Raw genomic sequence first — 19,274 nt, 5'->3', positions numbered from 1 at the left:
TTCCCAGCTCCTGAGTCACCAGTGTGAGCACCCTGTTAGCTGGAGACAGAGACACTGCCCGTGTCCTGGGGACTGGAAACTGGTGGTCTTGTTGCCCCTGACCCTGGGACCTGCCATGCCGGGAGCTCATGACAGCTCTGGATTTATGCTCACAGCCCCCAGCACCTGCCTCTCCCCCCTCCTCAAAAGGGAACGAGCACCCCCACTGCCTGGCACCCTGCGAGCAGACAGCTGGAGGGTCTCCATGTCAACCACAGCCACCACAGCAAAACACAGGGCCAGCGCTCCACTGAGATGGGACCAGGCTGGGAGCAGGCACCCAGCACCCCAGCGTGGCGCCAGGTGCTCCCCCTGCCCTGCACCCTCCTGCCAAAGGGATGTGGGTGCCAGGCAGCCATTCCCCCGCTCCTCCTGCCAGCATCACCCCACACTGCTGCAGGCACCCAGCTCAGGGCCGGGTGCTGCCTGGTGGTCCCCAGGCCATGCCTGGGGGACATCTGGGGACATTTGCAGCACAGCTGCCTGGAGCCCATCGTCCCCCAGCTGGTGGCTGCCCCGAGTGGGTGGGTACCCAGCAGACATGGGTGCCCAGGGCAGATGGGTCCCAGGGGGAAGGTGGGTGCAGGACCGGGGGGTGCCCAGACCTGGGGTGGCGGGAGCCAGGGGTGAGTGGCAGGGCCGGGTGTGGCCCTTGCCCAGCCCTGCAGGCGCGAGCAAAGGGCAGCGCCTTGGCGTGCCACAGCTATTCCCGGAGCAGCGGGGCTTCCAGAAAAAGCTCCCACTGGCTATTTCTGGGTGGGCTCTGACTCACCCCTGGCTGGATGCCGGGGGCTGCGCAGCACCTGCTGCGGCCGCCCCCCGCCCCATCACTGTGCTCCTGGGAAGGCGCTGCTCCTGTCCCCATCCCTCTCTGCCCCACAGAACCCCCAGTGCAGCAGGGAACCCCCAGGCAGCCCCCCCGAACCGACGCCAGCTGCTCCTCGGGGTGCTTGTACCCCGCTGCTGGGCTCGTGTGTGGCCTGGGGTGCCTGGCAGGGGCAGGACCGGTGGGGACAGGGCACTGTGCCCCTTCCCACATCCCCTGGCAGCCCAGGGTGGGGTGCCCTGCACACTTTGCTCCAGGAAGCGTTCCCTGGAGCAGCGGGTGGCTCTGGGGGTGGACAGTCAGAGCTGAGCCCTACTGGAAGGGGTTAACGGAGAGATGGCCCAGGACTGGAGCCTGTAAACACAGCCAGAGCTCCAGGAAGTGCCGCCCCCTTCTCCGCTGCCTGCCAGGCTGCCTGGACCCCCTCCCTGCCCGCCCTGCCAGGATGAGCACAGGGATGGCACCCATCGAGGTGGTCCCCCCCCATCCCGGCCCACGTGTCTGAGCATGGGAAAGTGAAATCACTGCCCAGGCATTGCTGGAGGCTGAGTGAATGGCCACCATGCCTTACATGAGCCGCCAGTGATGCACTGATGGAACGGGTAACTGCTACCTCATCTCACTGGCATGAGTGATGCCACTGAGGCCTGTGGGAGGGCAGGCAGGCACCCCGGCATCCTCATGGACCACGAGGCTGGCCAGTCAGCCCTACATCCACGTGGATTGTGAGGCAGCTGGACACCTCCAGCATCCCCATGACCACTGGGGCAGGTGAATGTCCCCATGGACCACAAGGGCAGGTGGACATCCTCAGCTTGCCCCTGGGCTGTGGGGATGGGTGAACACCCCAGCATCCCCACAGATTGCAGGGCTAGCTGGAGATGAGTGATGGGGGCAGGTATACGCCTCGAGCATCTGCATGGACATGGAGGTAGCTGGTCTCCTCCAGCATCTACATGTCCCTGGGGACAACAGGTCACCCCCAGCACCCTTGTGAACCACAGAGGCAGCAACTCACCCTGAGGACCTAGATAGACCCAGGGGGGCAAGCAAATGCCCCCCAGCATCCATACAGGTTATGGGGGATATCTGGACACCCCCAGCATCCACACATGCCACGGAAGCAGTCAAACACCCCCAGCATCGCTGTGCCACTCGGAGACAGGCCATCATCCCCAGCATGCCCATCACCTGGGGACACAGGGGTGGGGACTGGGGACAGTCAGACAGGCTGTGTGCCCACACTGCTGTCACTGAGCTCTGGGGTGGGCAAAGGCATCCGGGCAGCTGGGATGAGCAGTGGGTGGGGGGCTGTAGCCTACAGGGCACCCACCAGCTCCCAGGACTCTGGCGAGCCGGGCTGGGCCATGGTCCAGGTGGAGAAGGAGAACCATCTCCTATTTAGACAATAGCACGTGCCCTGGGTCCGTCAGCGCCGGGGAATGGGCCGCACGGTCCTTCCTTCTTAGGGTAAAGGCGCCTGGGAGGCTCATGGCTGTAAAAGGAGCGGGAGACAGGGAGACGGCTGGGGGCCAGGAGGGAGGGGGTGGATGCCCTCACTGCTTCATTCCCATCCCTCCGCTCACCCCTGAGCCAGGGCCAGGCGCAAGGGGGGCGCAGAGGCCCCAGTGGCAGGGTACAGGGCCAAGGAGGAGCCAGCACCCCATTCCTGCATCCTGCCCAGCTCCAAGCTCAGATGCCCGTAGGCCAGGGAGGCTGTGCCTGGCTCCCCGGGTGGCTTAAATCCTGGGGGAGCAGTGGGGAGGGAGGGCCAGGGAGGAGGGGCGGCTGTGGGATGCAGCTGGCTTCACTCACAGGGATGTCATGACCGGATGGAGTTGTTTAACGTTCCAGCTCCCGATGCCTTCCCAGCAGCAACCTCGTCCCACAGCTTGTCAGAAGCTGGGGCTGGGCCAGCACCGGGACTCGGGGGCCGCTTCCCAGGCTCCGCTAGTCTGGGTCAGCCCGGCCTGGGATGGAGCCATGGTGAAGCTGAATGGGACGGGACAGGACGGGAGGCACCCTTGCACTGCTGCTCTCTGCAGTCTCCTCGCTCTTTTCACTTTTTGCAGCCCCTGGGGCTTTAGCTGGCACAGAGTGCTTGGCGCAGTGTCCCTGGGATGGGGCTCTGGCAGGGTCCCCCGGTCCTGCTCCTCACCCCCTGCTTCCCATGCCGCCAGGTCCCACATGCAGACGGGGCTTTCCTAAGAGGCTGTGGAAAGTCCAAGGCATTCGTCCGTCCTCTGATAGCTGTGGGGCCGCTGCCTGCACGGAGCCATCCCGGAAGGCTGTCACAGCAGCTGAGGAAAGGCCACTTCAAACAGTTTGTTCTAGGGCAGGGTCAGGAGGATGCTCCTGCTTAACCCCTCTGAGCTGCTTCCCCTCCTAGCAGCAGTGCCCAGGAGTCCATTTCCCCTCTCCAGGGCACCCCAAATCTGCATCCTGCTGCTCTGTGGGATGGAGATGGGGACAAGGGCTCTCCAGGCCTGGGGTGGGGTTCGCATTGCCCTACCTGAAGCACCAGGATAGGGTGCCGAGCACCACTGGACACACCACCCCTGGGGGGCCCATCGTCCCCACACCCCAGCCGTCAGGGCAGCAGGATGGGGTCTCCGGAAGGGATGGCTGAACAGAACAGCTGGCACCGTGCTGGCCCAGACCCCTGGGGTCCCCCATGTTGGTGTGGGCACCCACCTGCCTCTCTGCAACCCAGCCAAGGGCTGGCATGCCACCCTGCCAGCACTCATGGCGCAGGCAGGGCACACGTGCAGGACTCAGGGAGGTGCAGGGTGCACTCGGAGCAGGGCCAGGAGGAGGAAAGATGTTGTCTGTTTTTCCATCTTCTCCCTCCCGCCCTTCCTTCCATCCTCCCCCCTGTGCTGGGTTGAAATAACCCCATCTGGAAATACCTTCCCTTTTAAAGGCAGGCTCCGCCAGGCAGTGTGCATCCTCCGGGAAGCTGCCGCATTACGCTACGTCTAGGCGGGTGGGAGGGGATCAGGGGATGGGGGGCTTGGGGGGTTAGCCTGGATGCAGCGTGTCAAGCTTCTCCACCTGCATGGCTGCAGGGCCCAGACCTTTGCTGGCCCCCAAGTGGTAGGGGGCTGGCAAGGAGCAGGCAGGAGCGCCTCCCAGAGCCAGGGCAGTTGAGGATGCTGCTGTGACCAAGCCCAAGCCTTTGCTATGCTGATGCTGCTGGGGAGAGCCCTGGCACCTCTCAGCATCCTCTTTTGAGTTGGGCTGGAGGGCCGGGAGGTGCAGGGCCAGGCAGGGTTGAGCGCTGCTCCTGCTGCTGAGTCACCCCATGCCTGGTGGCACTGTGGTCCCCTCTGCCAGGGCCTTCAGGGACAGAGGCACTGGGGCTGTGCCAGCTGATGTCAGCCAAAACAGCCTGGCTTTGTCAGGGCTGGGGGTCACCAGGTGTGCCAGGGGGGTCTGGGGAGGAGGTGGTGCTGCCCAGGCAAGGGGCAACCCCCCGAGGAGTTCCACCAGCACAGCCCCCTTCCCTCAGGATGTCCCTGTCAGTTGGGAGGGGTTTGTGCATGGCCCCGGGGGTCCCTGTCCTGGACCACCGCCTGTCCAGGAGGTGGGAAGCTACGCTGGGGCTCCTGGGGTGAACTGGGGTATTCCCCATTCTGGGAAGATTTGGGGAGCTGGGCTGGACTTTCAGCTCCCTGAAGTACTGCTGGGCCAAGGGGGAGGCTGAGGAGACAGGACAGAGCCTGCAGTGCCCTGGGATGACCTGAGGACCTTCTCCTGCTCTTGGGGTGATGGACACCTGAGAGGGGCTGGGGCTACTCTGGGCAGGGTCCCCATCCAGCCGTGCTCTCCACATGCCTGGCACACAAAGGGTTAACAGGGTGCCTCCCCCAGCTATAAATACCACGTATGTCCCACGCGTATGAGCTGGGGAGGCTATTTTGGTTGGGTGCCTGCTGCTTCGGGAATGTGCCGGAGAGAGGACCTGGGGGGTGACATCACCAGGGCTGCTTGGACCCAGCACCTGCTCGGGGTCACTCAGCAGCACCCCAAAAGCACCCAGCCCCGGGCTGGTGCTCAGCCCCCTGTATCAGAAAGGGGGGTTTGGGTGGTGTGTCAGCACAAGCACACTCAGGGCAGGGGTGCCCTCCACATCACCCCCTCCCCAGAGCACTCCCTTTCCCCCTTTCTGAGTGGGGGGCGCTGGAGTCTGGCCCTGCATGGAGAGCTGAGCTGTGGGGCGGGTCAGGGCATCATCAGGGTCATTTTGGGGTGCTCAAGTCCAAACTGGGGACCGTGCCTACTGGACATGGAGCCTGGCTTGAGAGGATCAAGTGACAGTGTGAAGGGCTGAGTCCCCTTCTTTCCCCTCCTGGCATCAGCCCAGGCTGTCTGTCCGGGCCCCCCGTGGGTGGCACTGCACCCCTATGGGGGTCTGAGCAGTGATGGGGGGCTCACCACTAGCCTGACCCACTTCCCCCCCTCACACCCCCAGGGACAGGGCAGTGTGGTGGGGGCCTGGGGGAAGACTGATACACTGGCAGGGTCTGGGTGTCCCTGGGGGTCCACAGACATCGTTGTCATCCACCCAGAGATCTGTGGCCCGGCGGTGTGGGCAGGTGAGGGACAGTGGGCGGGGGCTGGCAGCCTTGTTCCCCCCCCCCGCAGCAGCATCCCCCAGCTGCCCGGCAGCAGGAGGGGCGGGTGATGTCAGCAGGATACAAATAGCGGCGGCGCGGGTCCCCTCCCGACGCCTCCCGAGCTGCCGGCCGCTCGCCAGCCCCACTGCCTGCTCCCTGCTCCGGCCTCGCCGCCCCACGCCGCCGCCACCATGAGCCAGTCCTACTCCTCCAGCCAGCGGGTCTCATCCTACCGCCGCACCTTCGGTGGTGGCTCCCCGGTCTTCTCCCGCGCCTCCTTCGGGGGCAAGGGCAGCAGCGGCAGCTCCGTCACCTCCCGCGTCTACCAGGTGTCCCGCTCCTCAGCCGTCCCCAGCCTGTCCAGCTTCCGCGCCACCCGTGTGACACCCCTGCGCTCCTACCAAAGCGCCTACCAAGGTGCTGGTGAGCTGCTGGACTTCAGCCTGGCCGATGCCATGAACCAGGAGTTCCTCCAGACCCGTACCAACGAGAAGGTGGAGCTGCAGGAGCTCAATGACCGCTTCGCCAACTACATCGAGAAGGTGCGCTTCTTGGAGCAGCAGAATGCCCTCATGACGGCTGAGGTGAACCGCCTGCGGGGCAAGGAGCCCACCCGTGTGGCTGAGATGTATGAGGAGGAGCTGCGGGAGCTCCGGCGCCAGGTGGACCTGCTCACCAGCCAGCGGGCTCGTGTCGAGGTCGAGCGTGACAATCTGCTCGATGACCTGCAGAAGCTCAAGCAGAGGTGAGGAGGGGCTCCGGCATGTCCCTGTGGGCATCCATCTGTGCATCTCTGTCCCTAGGGATGGATGGTGGCAGAGCTCGCCCTGACAGCCCCTTGGGTGCTCACTGCTCTCCTTGTACCCCACTCTCAGAGTCCATCATGGTCCCGCTACCCTGTCCCCCTTTCCCTGTCTCCTGGGGTGGGAGAGCACCCCAGCTGTGTCTCTCTCACTGGCTGCACCCGCCTGCAGGGTACTTTGCAGGGTGCCAGGTCCTGGCATGGTGGCTGTAAGTTCTGGGAGAGAGAAGGGCACCTGAGACTCACTATGCCAGTGTGGGTGCTTCTTGATCCACAGTGTGGTGCAGGTGAGGCAGAACTGGCCCAGCAGTGTGGGGCAGGGCAAAGGAGATGCCCACAGCCTGGGCATCTCATCAGGGCACTCCAGATGGCCACTGCTTGCCCTCACCAGGTGCCCAGGCAGCATGCAGTGGGCAGGATGGCTCTGGCAGCAGGGGTGTTCCCCATGCCCTCCCTCACAGCGGAGCCGAGGACAGGCTGTGATGCCACGGGACCCCCAGAGTTGGGAGATCAGAGTGTCCCACTCCAGGGTCCCCATCCCTGCTCATGCCAGGGAGGGCTGGCGAGCCCATCGGTGAGCTGAGCCCTGTGGGACAGACAGACAGATGGAGGCAGCTAGGCAGGCGGAAGAGAGGGGGAGGATGACCGGAGTGGGGGGGGTACTCCACCATCTCCGGACATGAAGGAGGGAGAGGAGGAAGCGGCCACACTTCCGCATGCCAGGGATGCTTCAGGACTGCCGTGGGTGTCCATGGTGCCCCGGAAGCAGCAGGGACCCCCCAAGGATGTTGTGGGTCTGGGTGGTGCCAGAGAGGGGGCTGGGGCCTGGCAGGATTAGCCACAGGGGCTGAGTGAGCCCCCAGGGACTGACCAGTGTGGGGGCACCAGGCAGCAGGGGCAGATGCTCAGGGACAGCCACTTGTTCTGATGCTGGTCTGCACCTTCCCTCCTGGCCCCTGTGCCCCGGGGACACCGAGTCCCCATCTCCTGGGGGTGACACAACCTGCTGCCTCCCCCCACGACCCCAGCCCCTTCCCCAGACAGCCAGCGCTGGGGTTCTGGTGGGGCAGAGCCCCTGATGCTGGGAGGCTGGGGGTGGGGGCATGGAGGATCTCTCAATGTCAGGGGAGGAGCAGGGCCAGAACAAACAGGTGTCAAGTTCCTGCCACCTTGTGTGCCAGCACTGTCCGGGGAACTCTGCCTCCTCCCCGCTGCCTTCCCCCTGACCGGCAAGCCTGTGGCACTGCCCCTCCCCTGGCACAGCCCAGATCTCCAGCCCTGACCTTGGGCTCACACCCCAGCGATCCCTGCTCCATACCCCTGTCCCACAGCATCACTGAGACCTGCCTGTCCTGCTCTCCCTGGGACAGCTCAGCTGTTGGCCTTTCCTTGGGGCCCTGGTGCAGAATCCTGCATCCTGACCCCCCGGCTGCTGGCCACTCTCCCCTATAAGGGCCGGGGCAGCGCACATGGCACCGAGCTGACCTCATGCCTTTGTGCTCTCTCCGGCGTTGACTATAATAGGGAATGGGAGGAAGAGCCCCTGGCCCCCCGCCAGCCCTCCTGCTGCCTGCCAGAATGCAGGACAATCCGCCGTCTTCCTACCGGGCCATGCTGGGCTCAGGGACAGCTCGGGGGGACATTGCCACTGGGGGACAGGGCTTCATCCAGAGCCCCCTAACCTCCCCTATCTGCCTGCAGGCTCCAAGAGGAGATCCAGCTGAAGGAGGAGGCTGAGAACAACCTAGCTGCTTTCAGAGCTGTGAGTACCCATCCCCACCGTGCGGTGTGGGACTCCCACCTCCCCTTCCACCTCCATCTCCCCCCCGGCAGCCCAGCCCCAGCACCACGGCATGGCCCTGGGCACAGCTTTGCACCTTCCAACCCCCATGCCCTCACCCCACTCTTCACCACTACCCCTCACTCTGTGTTGCCCCAGGACGTGGACGCGGCCACACTGGCAAGAATCGACCTGGAAAGACGCATCGAGTCACTGCAGGAGGAGATCGCCTTCCTCAAGAAGGTGCACGAGGAGGTAGGTCAGGGGTGGCCTCCTTTTCCATAGGCACCCATGGAGCCAAGGGACAGAGCAGGTGCCCTAAGATGTCACTTTGTCCCCCCAGGAAATCCGGGAGCTGCAGGCTCAGCTGCAGGAGCAGCACATCCAGGTGGAGATGGACATCTCCAAGCCCGACCTGACAGCTGCGCTGCGGGACATCCGTGCTCAGTATGAGAGCATTGCTGCCAAGAACATCTCTGAGGCCGAGGAGTGGTACAAGTCCAAGGTGCAGGAGGTGTCAGGCTCTGGGCTGGCCCCGGCATGGGGGGTCCCAGCCATCCTGGTGGCCGTGCCCGCTGACCCTGGTCTCTCCCCAGGTGTCTGACCTGACGCAGGCGGCCAACAAGAACAATGACGCGCTGCGGCAGGCGAAACAGGAGATGATGGAGTACCGGCACCAGATCCAGTCCTACACCTGCGAGATCGATGCCCTCAAGGGCACGGTGAGCTGTGGGCAGTGTCAGGGGGACCCCCAGCTTCCCTGCGGGGATCTGTTGCTCCAGGGCTGCTCAGGAACCTCTGGTACCTCTTTGCGGTGGGGGACTCTTCCCAGCTCTCTGAGTTGCTTCCATGGGGGGACTCATTGCTTCCATGGGGGGACTCATACCCCAAATTTGGGCTGCGCCTCCCCTAGTGGCAATCTGGGCCCCTGTGAAGTGTTTTGGCAGAGCCCCGGGGTCAAGGCGCAGATTGCAAAAGGTGCCCCAGCCTGGGAGGCTCCAGACAGGCGGGTGCAGGGCTCGGGGTGTCTGGTTGCAGGCTGGGAAGGTGATTGCAAACAAACAGGGCACAACAGTCCTGCTCTGGCACAGTCATGGTCACAGGAGCAGCCAGCAGCCACCAGTTGGCAGTGCCACCCTTGGGCAGTTGTCTGGTGCTCCTGAACCTCTCCGTGCCCTCCTGCTGGGGTAAGGTGGCTTTTCTGGGGGGCCTGGGCACTCAGACAAAGTGTGATGGGGTTGCCCAGCACCTGCCCAGCTTGCTCCTGCTAGACCCTGCTGCCCAGTGCTGGGCCGACGGAGGGTGATGGCCACCCGTCACGGTCCCACATCAGCTGGACCCAGCCCAGGGCTGACCACGGCTCTCCCCACATCCCTGGCTCTGCCCTAGGACCCCCCAGCATCCCCAGGTGACCCCTGGCCCCTCTGGGTCCCACACCTTGCTGAGCCCCCCTTTTTCCCCAGAACGACTCACTGATGCGCCAGATGCGGGAGATGGAGGAGCGCTTCGCCGGGGAGGCCGGTGGCTACCAGGACACCATTGCTCGGCTGGAGGAGGAGATCCGGCACCTGAAGGATGAGATGGCCCGGCACCTGCGCGAGTACCAGGACCTGCTCAATGTCAAGATGGCCCTGGACGTGGAGATCGCCACGTACCGCAAGCTGCTGGAGGGCGAGGAGAACCGGTGAGCAGCGGGGGGGACAGGACAAGGTGGGGGGACCAGAAGGGACAGCTTTTTTGGGGGGGTCCCACCCCATGATCAGTTGCCCGAGGGTTGGGGCTGGCTGGCGCTGAGCTCTCCCCTCTGTGTCCCTGCAGGATCAGCATCCCCATGCACCAGACCTTCGCCTCCGCACTCAATTTCCGAGGTGAGCATCGCCCTGTGAGGAGGAGGATCTGGGATGAGACCCCAGGGGTCCCCAATGTGGGGGCAAATCTCCCTTCTGGGGGGCTGCAGCCAGGCTGGCAGATTAGGGACCCACGGGTGTCACACTGAGCCCCTGGTGTGGAGGCACTCGGTTGGGTGTTGTCATGAGCTGAGGGGGGGTTCAGCCAGAGCTCCTGAAGCCCCCCAGTGGTCCCAGACCCATGTCCCCACGGTCCCATCCCCTGTGTCCTCCCACCCACAGAGACCAGCCCAGAGCAGCGCGGCTCCGAGGTGCACACCAAAAAGACCGTGATGATCAAAACCATTGAAACCCGCGATGGGGAGGTGAGTGCAGAGTGGGACCGGGGGAGGGTGGTGGGGGCCAAGCACGGTGCCTGTCCCTGTGCTCGGGGCTCTGGTGCTGGCATGGCATGGTGTCTCACGGTGTCTCTCTCCCCGCAGGTGGTGAGCGAGGCGACCCAGCAGCAGCATGAAGTGCTGTAGAGGAGGCTGCTCCGGCAGTCCACTGGCACCTTCTGTCCCTGCCTCCGTCCCGTTGCCAAGCCCCCTCCTGCCCCCCACCTCGGCCCCCAGTGCTCCCCTGGCACTGCCCGAGGGGTCCCCCCCGCGCAGCCGCCTCTGGGCCCCTCGCACCCCCGGGGCTCTCTCCTTTGGCTTCAAAAGGCTCGCTCTGCTTTCGCAGCTTCATAGCGGCAACGCCAGTGTCAGGATCAGGCCCGGGCCGGGGGGGCGGTGGGGCATGGGGACGAGGGAACAGGCAGGAGGGGCTGGGGGAGCAGGTGGTGGCCTAGGCCAGCTCCCCAGAGAGCCGGATGGTCCCAGCAGTGGGTTCTGGATCCCCCCTCAGCCCCCTCCCCGCACCGGGCACGGACTCAGGGTTCATCCCGCAGGAAAGGGCACCCGTCCCCCCGCGCCGGCACTGCCGGCCTCCCCGAAGCTCTGGGTGCGTGGCGGCGATGCCAGGGATGGGGAGAAGCGGGGTCCGGGCCGAGTCCCCTGTTCTCCACCTGGCTCGGAGCCAGTGTGCTCCCAACCTGCATCCCTGCCCCGGCCCGGGGGGGCTGTGGCCCTGTGCTCCCCCGAGCTGCAGAGGCAGCTCCGTGGGGCAGAGGAGGGCAGCACCTGCCCCCCGCATCACAGGGACCCCCAGCAGCAGGAGGCTGCACGGGGCCAGGCTCGTGAGCCGAGAGGGTACCTGTAGGTGGACACAGGAGAGAGGAGGAGTGAGTGAGTGGGAGAGAGGGGGGAGAGAAGGAGACGAGCCGGAGAGAGGCCCGGGGGCCAGGGTAGGTGCCCCTACCCCTTGCCCCACTGCACCCCCACCCCACCGCGTCTACGTGACTCTTCAGGCGGCTGAAATAAACAGCGGAGCATGACCCCTTCCTCCCAGTGCATCTCTGGGGCAGGGATGGGATAGGGTGGTGGGGAGGCAACATCTGGGTGGCGCATCGCACAGGCCCCCAGGGCTGGGGTGGATGGGGAACCCAGCATCCCCCCGAGCCATCTCTTCCCTTGGCTGCTGGTTCCCTCCAAACCTGTGTATCCCTCACACTGAAGCATCCTGCTGCCTGTGGAGGTGGGTTTCCCCACTGGGTGAGGGAGCCCTGCTGGGGCTGGGGGCTGTGGCAGGTGAGCCCTGAGCAGGTTTGAAGGGGCTCTGGGTGACTGTCCCCTGTCACCCCCATACACCCAGGGTCCCACACCATGGCCCAGTGTCTCTCAGCCCCACAGCCACCCCCTTTTTGCCCTCACTTGGGCCAGCCCTGCCCCAGACCCACATCTGTCCAGGACCTCTCTAAGCCCCTCCTCATCAACACCGACCTGCAAGCCAAGCCCCCTCTCATCCCAAATCTACCTCCTCCCCGGCACCCTGCAGGCATCAGCCCCACCACTCCATGCCTGCCCCCACCCCAGTCTCAACCTCCAGCCTCAACCTGCCCCCTTCAACCACTCCTCCCCAACACATGTGCTCCCACTCCCTGTGGTCAGGGTGTGGGGGTCTTGGCTTTGTCTCCTTCATCCCAGCAATAGGGGATACAGCAGGGGAACCCAGGGTCGAGCATCCCACGAGGGAGAGAGATTCAGGGTTGCTCTGCCCCGGGGAGGCGTTGGAGGGTCTGCACCCCCCTGCCAGGCAGCAGAGCCCTGGGAGGGCAGTGGGCTTGGCAGGGGGTGCAGCTTTAGGGACAAAGCAGGTGCTGCTGCCAGTGGTGGGGATGGGGCTGAGGGGTCCCTGATGGAGAAGTCAGTGCGGTGAACCCAAATTTTGGCTGCGGGGCCGCCCAGTGCTGGGGGGTGTGTCAAATCTCAAGGGCTGTCTCCAGCAGATGGCCCTGTGACATCGAAGACAGTCCCCAGGGCTGCCCTGGGGAGGGACGACACCTCCCTCCTTGCCCGGCCCAGGCTGGCTGGGCCAGGGCTCTGCCCCTGGGGCTGGGGGGGGACCAGGCAGGGGACAGAGCAGCCCTTTGCCCACAGGGCAGCGCAGGCAGGGAAGAGCCCCCCAAGCCTCTCGCGGGCATCTCCTCCAGCCCCCAGAGACCCTGGTCTCTGCAGCCAGGCTATGAGTCTAGCAGGCCATCCCTCTCCGGTGTGCCCCAAGCCAGGGGGATCCTGGGATCTTCTCCTCGCTGGTGATGCTTCGCTGATGCTGGCGCCTTCAGGTTGGTGACAACGGGCTGTGCCAAAGCTGGCAGGGCTGGGCTGCAGCCGGGAAGCAGCGTGCCCCATGTCACTCGTGTCCTGCTCACCCAGATTTACAGCCCCCGGCGAGGGCGGCCAGGGCCAGGTGCCGAGATGTGTGCCATCGCGCCAGGAGCCGGGGAAGCCCTGCCTTGCCCGGGGGTGGCGAGGCAGCGTGTGGCACAGGCAGTCCCTGGTCGCTCACTGCCTGGGGTGCAGCATGTGGGAGCTGGCAGGGGGCATCCCAAACCCAAAAGTAGGGTGCTCCTGCTCCAAGCAGGGCTTGAATGGGGGGCTGGCCGGGAGCCATGCTGCCCAGGGCAGCAAGGCAGGGGCTCAGTGAAGAAATGGGGTTTCTCTCAATGACGGATTTGGGGTGAGCAAGGATGCAAGGATCCCCATCTCTACTGCCTGCTGGGGATGGGGCAAAGGGGCCCCGCGGGGCTGGCTCCTGCCCGGGGTCTCGCGTTGCAGGAAGCATGACGGTGTCCTTTCTCTCCACATGCCACCAGGGTCTCTCTGTCCCGATCTGGTGACACCGCCGGAGAAGGGGAAGGGGGGGAGGAAGGCTGGGTCCCCCCCGAGCCTCACTGCTAATATGGAAAGGCGCTGGCCCCTTTCTATCTTTGCAAGTGGAGCCGGACTGCAGGGCCGGGGTGGCAGGCGCGGAGAGGGGGAGCCCGGCCAAGGAATGTGACATATCAGAGGCAGCTGCCACTTCGGGAGAGGGGGCAGAGGGAGCGCAGCTCGCCAGGGGCTGCGCGGGACGGGTCGGGTGAGGGGGGGGACGCCACGGCCCCAGCGCTGGGACGGCTCAGCAAGCAGCCGGCACCCGCGGGACTCACACCCAGGCCGGCGGAGAAGCAGGTGCCGAGGCGCTGGGCGGGCTTGGGGTCGCAGCGGAGCATGGGGTGTGGGTGCTGCACTGCACCGGGTGCTCGGTGAGTGGCGGCTCAGCGAGCAGCAACTCGAGTGCCCGCCTAAAAATAGCCCCTCACTTGCCCACGGCGCTGCGACCTTCGGGGCTGCAGCCGGCGGGGGGGAGGCACCGAACCGGACGGCACCTGGGCCGGGGGCCGCCTCTGCCCCAGCACCCCTGGCAGGCACTCAGCACCCCCAGGCTGCAGGCAGGAGGAGAAGAGGGGCACGGCACTGCCAGCTCGGGTCGACGGGGGTCTCGGGCGTGGGCAGGGGATCTGTAGACCATGCATCGAGCACAGGGACGCGGCAGCATGAGTAGGGCCAGTGGGGAGCCCCGGGCAGCCCCGCCGAGCCCTGGCATCCCCCCGAAGCGTGCCAAGGTCACAACAGAGTCGGGGGTGCTCGAGGAGGGCCCGGCTTGCCCAGCGGCGCCGGTTTTTGCACGGAAGCTGAAGAATGCGGCAATCGGCACCGGCTGTGACATCCGGCTGCGGGTGGTGGTGGTGGGCAACCCCCGGCCCACCCTCCGCTGGTACCGAAACGAGGACCTGCTGGCCCCACGCGAGGAGGAGTATGGCGCCCTCTGGATCAGGGACAGCAAGAAGGAGGATGCCGGCGTGTATACCTGCATCGCCGAGAACGAGCGGGGAGAGGCCATGACCAGCGCTGTGCTGGCCATCATTGACATGGAAGGTAAGGGTGGTGTGGCCACTGCCGCAGCTGCGCTGGCACAGCCATGGGCACGGGTTTGCCGAGGTTGGCAGCGGTGCTTTGCAGGCTCCCACCACATGCCATGGGCAAGCCGGGCTGGGCTCGCTGCAGGCTGGGGTGCCCAGGGCCGGCAGCACCGGGGTGGATCTCTGGCCTGGAGCGAGCATGTGGCTGCAGTACCCGCTGCCAGGCCAGGCAGAGTGCCAGGGCCCAGCATGGAGGTGTCGGGAGCATGTGATGCCAAGCCTGCTCGGGGCAGGAGGAGAGAGAGAGATGCAGCTCGGGTGCGTGGCACCGGTGGTGCCACCCTCCGCAGCCACTGACATGGTCCTCGGTATCCCACAATGTCCCTGCACAAGCCACCCCCGTGCACTGGCTGCCCATGGACAGAGCTGCCTGTGGCATCGCCATCATAGCTGTACCAGGCACTGGGGCTGCACTGGGAGAACTGGGACCCTCTGTGGGGAGGAGTCTAACACTGCAGGAGGTGGGGCTGCCCAGTGGGTGGAGCCTGTGTCCTGCAGTGGGCGGGGGCTGATCGTTAATTAACCCAGAGCCCTGTAGCAGCCCCTCTGCTCATCCTCCCTGGGTGCAGCAGCTGGGTGTGCTCCTCTGGTGCACAGGGAGTGCATGAGGGCTGCTGTGGGCCGTTCCATGGATGGGCCTCATCCTGCACAGGGTCCAGGCAGGTGTGGGGCTCAGTTGTCTGTGCCCCAGCAGGGATGCCATCTCCCTGGGGCACTGCAGGGAGCGTGTGGTGCTGGCTGGTGGCACCACTCTGAGATGCGAGCTGTGCTGTCTGCATGGCGACAGTGAGGGTTGGGAGCGAGGGAGGCGGTGCTGAGCCCCAAGGGTCCAGGGAAGGAGCTTCACCAGGGGCTTTGCAGCACGGGAGGCGTGCTGGAGATGCTGCACCTTGAAGGGGAACTGGGTGGCAGTGGGGGACAGAAGGAATTTTCGCAGTGCTCAGGGGGAGCAATGGAGGAAGAGGAGTTACTCTGTGCGAGGCGGGAGGCTGGAGGAGCGGTGTTTGGAGGATGGAGGAAGGTTTATGTGCTGTTCATGGGCCTGGTGGAGCCAGGGAGAGCAGAGAAGTGTGCAGGAGGGGTCCTGCCCTGCTGTGGGTCTGTGCAGGGTTACTGTGCATCGTACCTTTGGGGACCGTGGCACTGCGCAGTCGGATGCATGATGCTGTGTGTGCAGAGTGGGAGACGTGCATTGCCCCAGGGGGTGGGAGCAGCTGGGGGACTGAGGTGAGGGGTGTGTGTGTCACCCTGCTCTCACACTGCGGTGTGCAGCTGCAGCTCTCCATAGCACCACCGGCCCAGGCCCCCCTGCCTCTGCCCAGCAGCACAGCACCTGATTTCCCCAGGTGCCCGTTCCCGTTGTGTTGACGCACTTGTCCCTGCTCCCGATTCCCAGCCACTGGCCCTCACTGCTGCCTTTCTGGAGCAGCTGAGGGAGGGATGGAGCAGCCAGGCTTGCCTAATGCCCGGGGTGAATGTCACCCTGCCCCAGGTGCTTAGCTGTGGGTGCACCGCCATTGAGAAAACAGCTGCCCAAAAAGCAGGCCCCAGGGCAGAGGTGCCTCTGGAGCTGCAAAGGCTCCGGGGCACTGGGCGAGGAGCGTGGCAGCCCCTGGTGTGGCTTTTCCCCTGCTCCGAGGCAAAAGGGACTCTGCAGTGTGCTACAACAGTGACCAGGGAGTACCATGTCCTGCCAGGTGCTGGAGATGGGTGCTGGTGTGGAGGTTATGGGATGTGGTGGGGGGTCCAGCCCTTCTGCCTGGCCCTGTTGCAGGGTGCTGGCACTCAGCGTGTTGTTCCCCTGAGGCCATTTTCTCCATGCTGGCAGCTGAGCGGTGAGATGGGTCATCATGTGAAATGGAGGAGCCATGCCACCGCTCTGCACCCGCCTGCCCTGACACCCTGCCAAGATGCGTGCTGTGACTCGCCAGCCTCCAGCATGGAGGCCCTGGCTGCTCAGGGGCTCCCCACGCTCCCTGAAGAGATGCAGCTCTCCAGGGTCTGTGGAAGTTCCACGGGTCACTGTGCTGGGCGGGGACACCCCATCCTTGTTCCCTGGGGGGTCCTGTGAGCTGAGTCATCAGCCAGTTATGGGGCAAGGGGGATGTGTGCAAGGCCCCTGGGCTGGATGAGGTCTTTCTCTGGGCTCAGGGTCCCAGCCCCCCATGTTTGGAGGTATTGAGGTGCCCTTGCTCTATTTGCCTCTGCTGGATTGTGGTCTCCAGTGGGCACAGAGCCTGGTCCTCCACCTTCTCTTCACAGCGTGTGGGCCAGGATGTAGCTCTCTGTGGGGCCTGCATCAGCCCTCCCCAAGGTGGCTCAGGTCACTGCTGGTGGGGTGGGGGGGGCTCTGTGCTGCCCAGCTCCGTGCTCAGCCCCGGCAGCTCCTCCTGCACCAGCTCAGCATTCCCCCTTGCTCGCACGAGCCCGATTTAGCTCCTCTAATCCCTTGCCCTGAATCTGTCGCTCCACCCCACTAATGATTTTCTCCTGCTCTTCTCCCAGGTCCCTCGACCGCGTCAGTGCCCGGTGTGGGGAGCACACACGTGGGGCTGGCTGAGCAGCCAGACACAGGGTTTTCTGGGGGCCATCACCTCTGTCACACCATCCACACCATGTCACACCATCCCCGCCATTGCACAGCGCTCTGCCCCTCTCCTGCTGCAGGTTCCTCCTCGTGCCCTGGTGGGGTGCATTGGCCCTTCTCACAGCAGCATTGGGCTGGTCCAGGGACTTCCCGGGTCCATCCAGTGACCCTCCAGACCCTTCCTGCCAGCCCTGGTCCCCACCATGGCTTCGTCGTCCCCAGGCTTGCTACAGCCTGTATTACCTCTCAGCTGCATCTCCTGAATTTTTTCCCCATAAACTGGATTAAATCACCTCTTAAGAACCTGAGCTAATCTCCTAGAGCCCAGTCCTCCCTCATCGTGCCAGGGTTGCTTGATCTTCCCCGTCAGGGCTGCCTCTTGTTTCAAGGTTGGATGTGTCTGTCTTGAGCTCTCAGCACAGGGTCTTGCTCCACTTGCCTCCACCTGCACTCAGCAATCAAACCGCCTTGGAACCTTTCCTCTGCCCAGAGAACAGCCTGCACCCGCCTGGATTTGGGGGCAGGGAAGGCAGCAGGGACTGCCTGTGTATGGCGGCCCTGCATGGCCCCTTCCCGTACAACCCAGAGTTACAGTGGTACAAAGTGGGCATGCATTTATGGCTGGTGGTGCATGGCAATGGCACCCCGGTGGGGATGACTGTGCTGACAGTCTCCTCGGTGGCTCAGCACCTCTGGCCATTTAGCTGAGTGCCTAATTTTAGTCTCTTACTTTGCAGCGTTGTGCCCATGTTTAATGCCAACTGCCCCTTCCCTGTGGAGCCCCTGGAGCCCTGCTCAGGGACCGAACGGGACCTAAAACCTCCCTTTGCCATCTCCTCCCACCCGTGGGACTCTCTTGGGCTGCCTCAGTTTCCCCTTGCTGTCCCTGGCTGTCCCCTCAGCCCCAGGGCACAGCAGCAGCTCAGAGGAGCCCAGGATGTGGCAAGGCTCCAGCCCAGGCTGCCGTGCCCCACCGTGGGGTGGGCACCATGCCCGGCTGTGCCAGCGCAGGGGCTGCCTCTGCAGAGCTGCTTGGCCGCTGCCACCCTGGGTGCTGGTCTCAGCCGGTGCAGGGACAGGTCCCCAGGGCTGGGCACTGTGGGGGGACAGGGCTGGACGTGGACCTCAGGATGCCCGCAGGCAGCGGGGCAGGCAGGTGGGCTGGCTGTGTGGCTGCTGGTCCCTGAGCACCGCCACATGCCCTGGGGCTGTGCCCGTTGCCTGGGGCCAGGGGTGGCACCGGGACCAGCTCATGGACAGCTGCCGGAGACATGGGCTCCCAGCTCTGCCCCCAGCCACCTGGGCAGGGGGCTGGAGCATCGGCCACGCATGCTGGGTCCCCGTCCCGGGGTGCTGCGGACTGGGAGGGCTGTTCCCCAGCGAGCGGGGCGGCGGGTGCAGCTGTCCAGTCAGTCACCTCCACCCCTGCCCTCTCGCCCGCTGCCGGGGGGTTATTTTTGCTGAGGAATGTGCCGTCCCCTCGGATTCTGGCGGACTGCAGGGCTTGTGTTACAGGCAAGAGGCCGAGACCCGGGCCTGTGGGCGGGTAAATATAGCACTGCCGCTCAGGGCTGCGTGATGGGATGACAGCCTCTTCCTCCTCCCAAGGCTGCCCAGTGCTCCATGTGCCCCTCCTGACACAAAGTTGCTAGTTTGTGTCCTGGCATGGTGGCACTGGGAAGGGGCTAGCTACTTCTACCCTGCTGCCTGCACTACTGCCTGCTTACCCCCCTGCCCTCTGCATGCAGCCCCTCAGCCCCAGGTAGGGGGGATGCCAGGAGCGGGGCTGGCAGGGCTGGGACAAAATGCCTCTTGCCACCCTGCTCCATGCCCAGGCACCCAGAGCCAAGGTCATATTGCTGTCCTGTGTCCCTGCGTCCTCCTCCTGCAGTGGGCACCATGTGCTCGGGCATCCTTCTAGTGGCAGCAAGGGGAGGTGATGCAGGGCAGGGCACTTGGGTTGTCCCTAGCCCTCGGGAGAGGGGTCACAGCACAGCATTGCTCTTCCCCAGGGCCAGAAAACTGCTGCAGTGCTGTCCTGCCCCATGACAAGGGCCATCCCGCTGCATTTATTTCCCACTGGGGACAGGGCTGGGGATGATCCCCAACTCCCCAGGCTCCCAGCACATCCCTACCTCCCGCAGACAGTCCCCAGCAGCGTCAGGAGTCAAAAACACATGAAAGATTCATGCCCAGACCTCATCCTACCCGAGATGCTGCATGCACCCACTGCCATCAATTATTCAAGCCCCGAGACAAGGGGGCTGATGACTGGGGCCGGGTGGCTGGTGCTCAGCTGGTGCTGCGGTTGCAGGGGCAGAATCCATGCAGAGCTGTCGGGGAGGCCCAGCAAGGTGTGGGGAGCTGTGGATCGGAGCAGTGGAATTAATGCT

General features: G+C 64.8%; 2 protein-coding genes across 4 annotated transcripts in view; both read left to right on the top strand.

Moving 5' to 3' along the window:
• The first annotated feature begins 5,589 nt into the window (after positions 1 to 5,589).
• DES (desmin) lies at positions 5,590 to 11,330 on the top strand. The gene is made up of 9 exons (XM_074873411.1): positions 5,590 to 6,229; positions 7,988 to 8,048; positions 8,226 to 8,321; positions 8,410 to 8,571; positions 8,663 to 8,788; positions 9,530 to 9,750; positions 9,885 to 9,934; positions 10,196 to 10,278; positions 10,396 to 11,330. Exons 1-9 carry the CDS (start codon positions 5,676 to 5,678, stop codon positions 10,435 to 10,437), a joined length of 1,395 nt encoding a protein of 464 aa, XP_074729512.1. The 5' UTR covers positions 5,590 to 5,675; the 3' UTR covers positions 10,438 to 11,330.
• A 2,111-nt stretch (positions 11,331 to 13,441) lies between these two features.
• SPEG (striated muscle enriched protein kinase) overlaps positions 13,442 to 19,274 on the top strand; it is a 39,907-nt gene continuing 34,074 nt past the window's right edge. For 2 of the 3 annotated variants that reach the window (XM_074873408.1, XM_074873406.1), the window contains exon 1: positions 13,442 to 14,250. In XM_074873408.1, coding sequence (XP_074729509.1) covers positions 13,842 to 14,250 — 409 coding nt within the window. In that variant the 5' untranslated portion in view covers positions 13,442 to 13,841. The remainder of the gene's footprint in view (positions 14,251 to 19,274) is intronic. The other variant, XM_074873407.1, reaches the window with a different exon arrangement.

Source organism: Strix uralensis, chromosome 6, assembly GCF_047716275.1.
Source record: "Strix uralensis isolate ZFMK-TIS-50842 chromosome 6, bStrUra1, whole genome shotgun sequence".
NCBI lineage: Eukaryota > Metazoa > Chordata > Aves > Strigiformes > Strigidae > Strix > Strix uralensis.
Note: the sequence above shows the minus strand (reverse complement) of the source record. Positions and strands in the feature narration are given on the sequence as shown.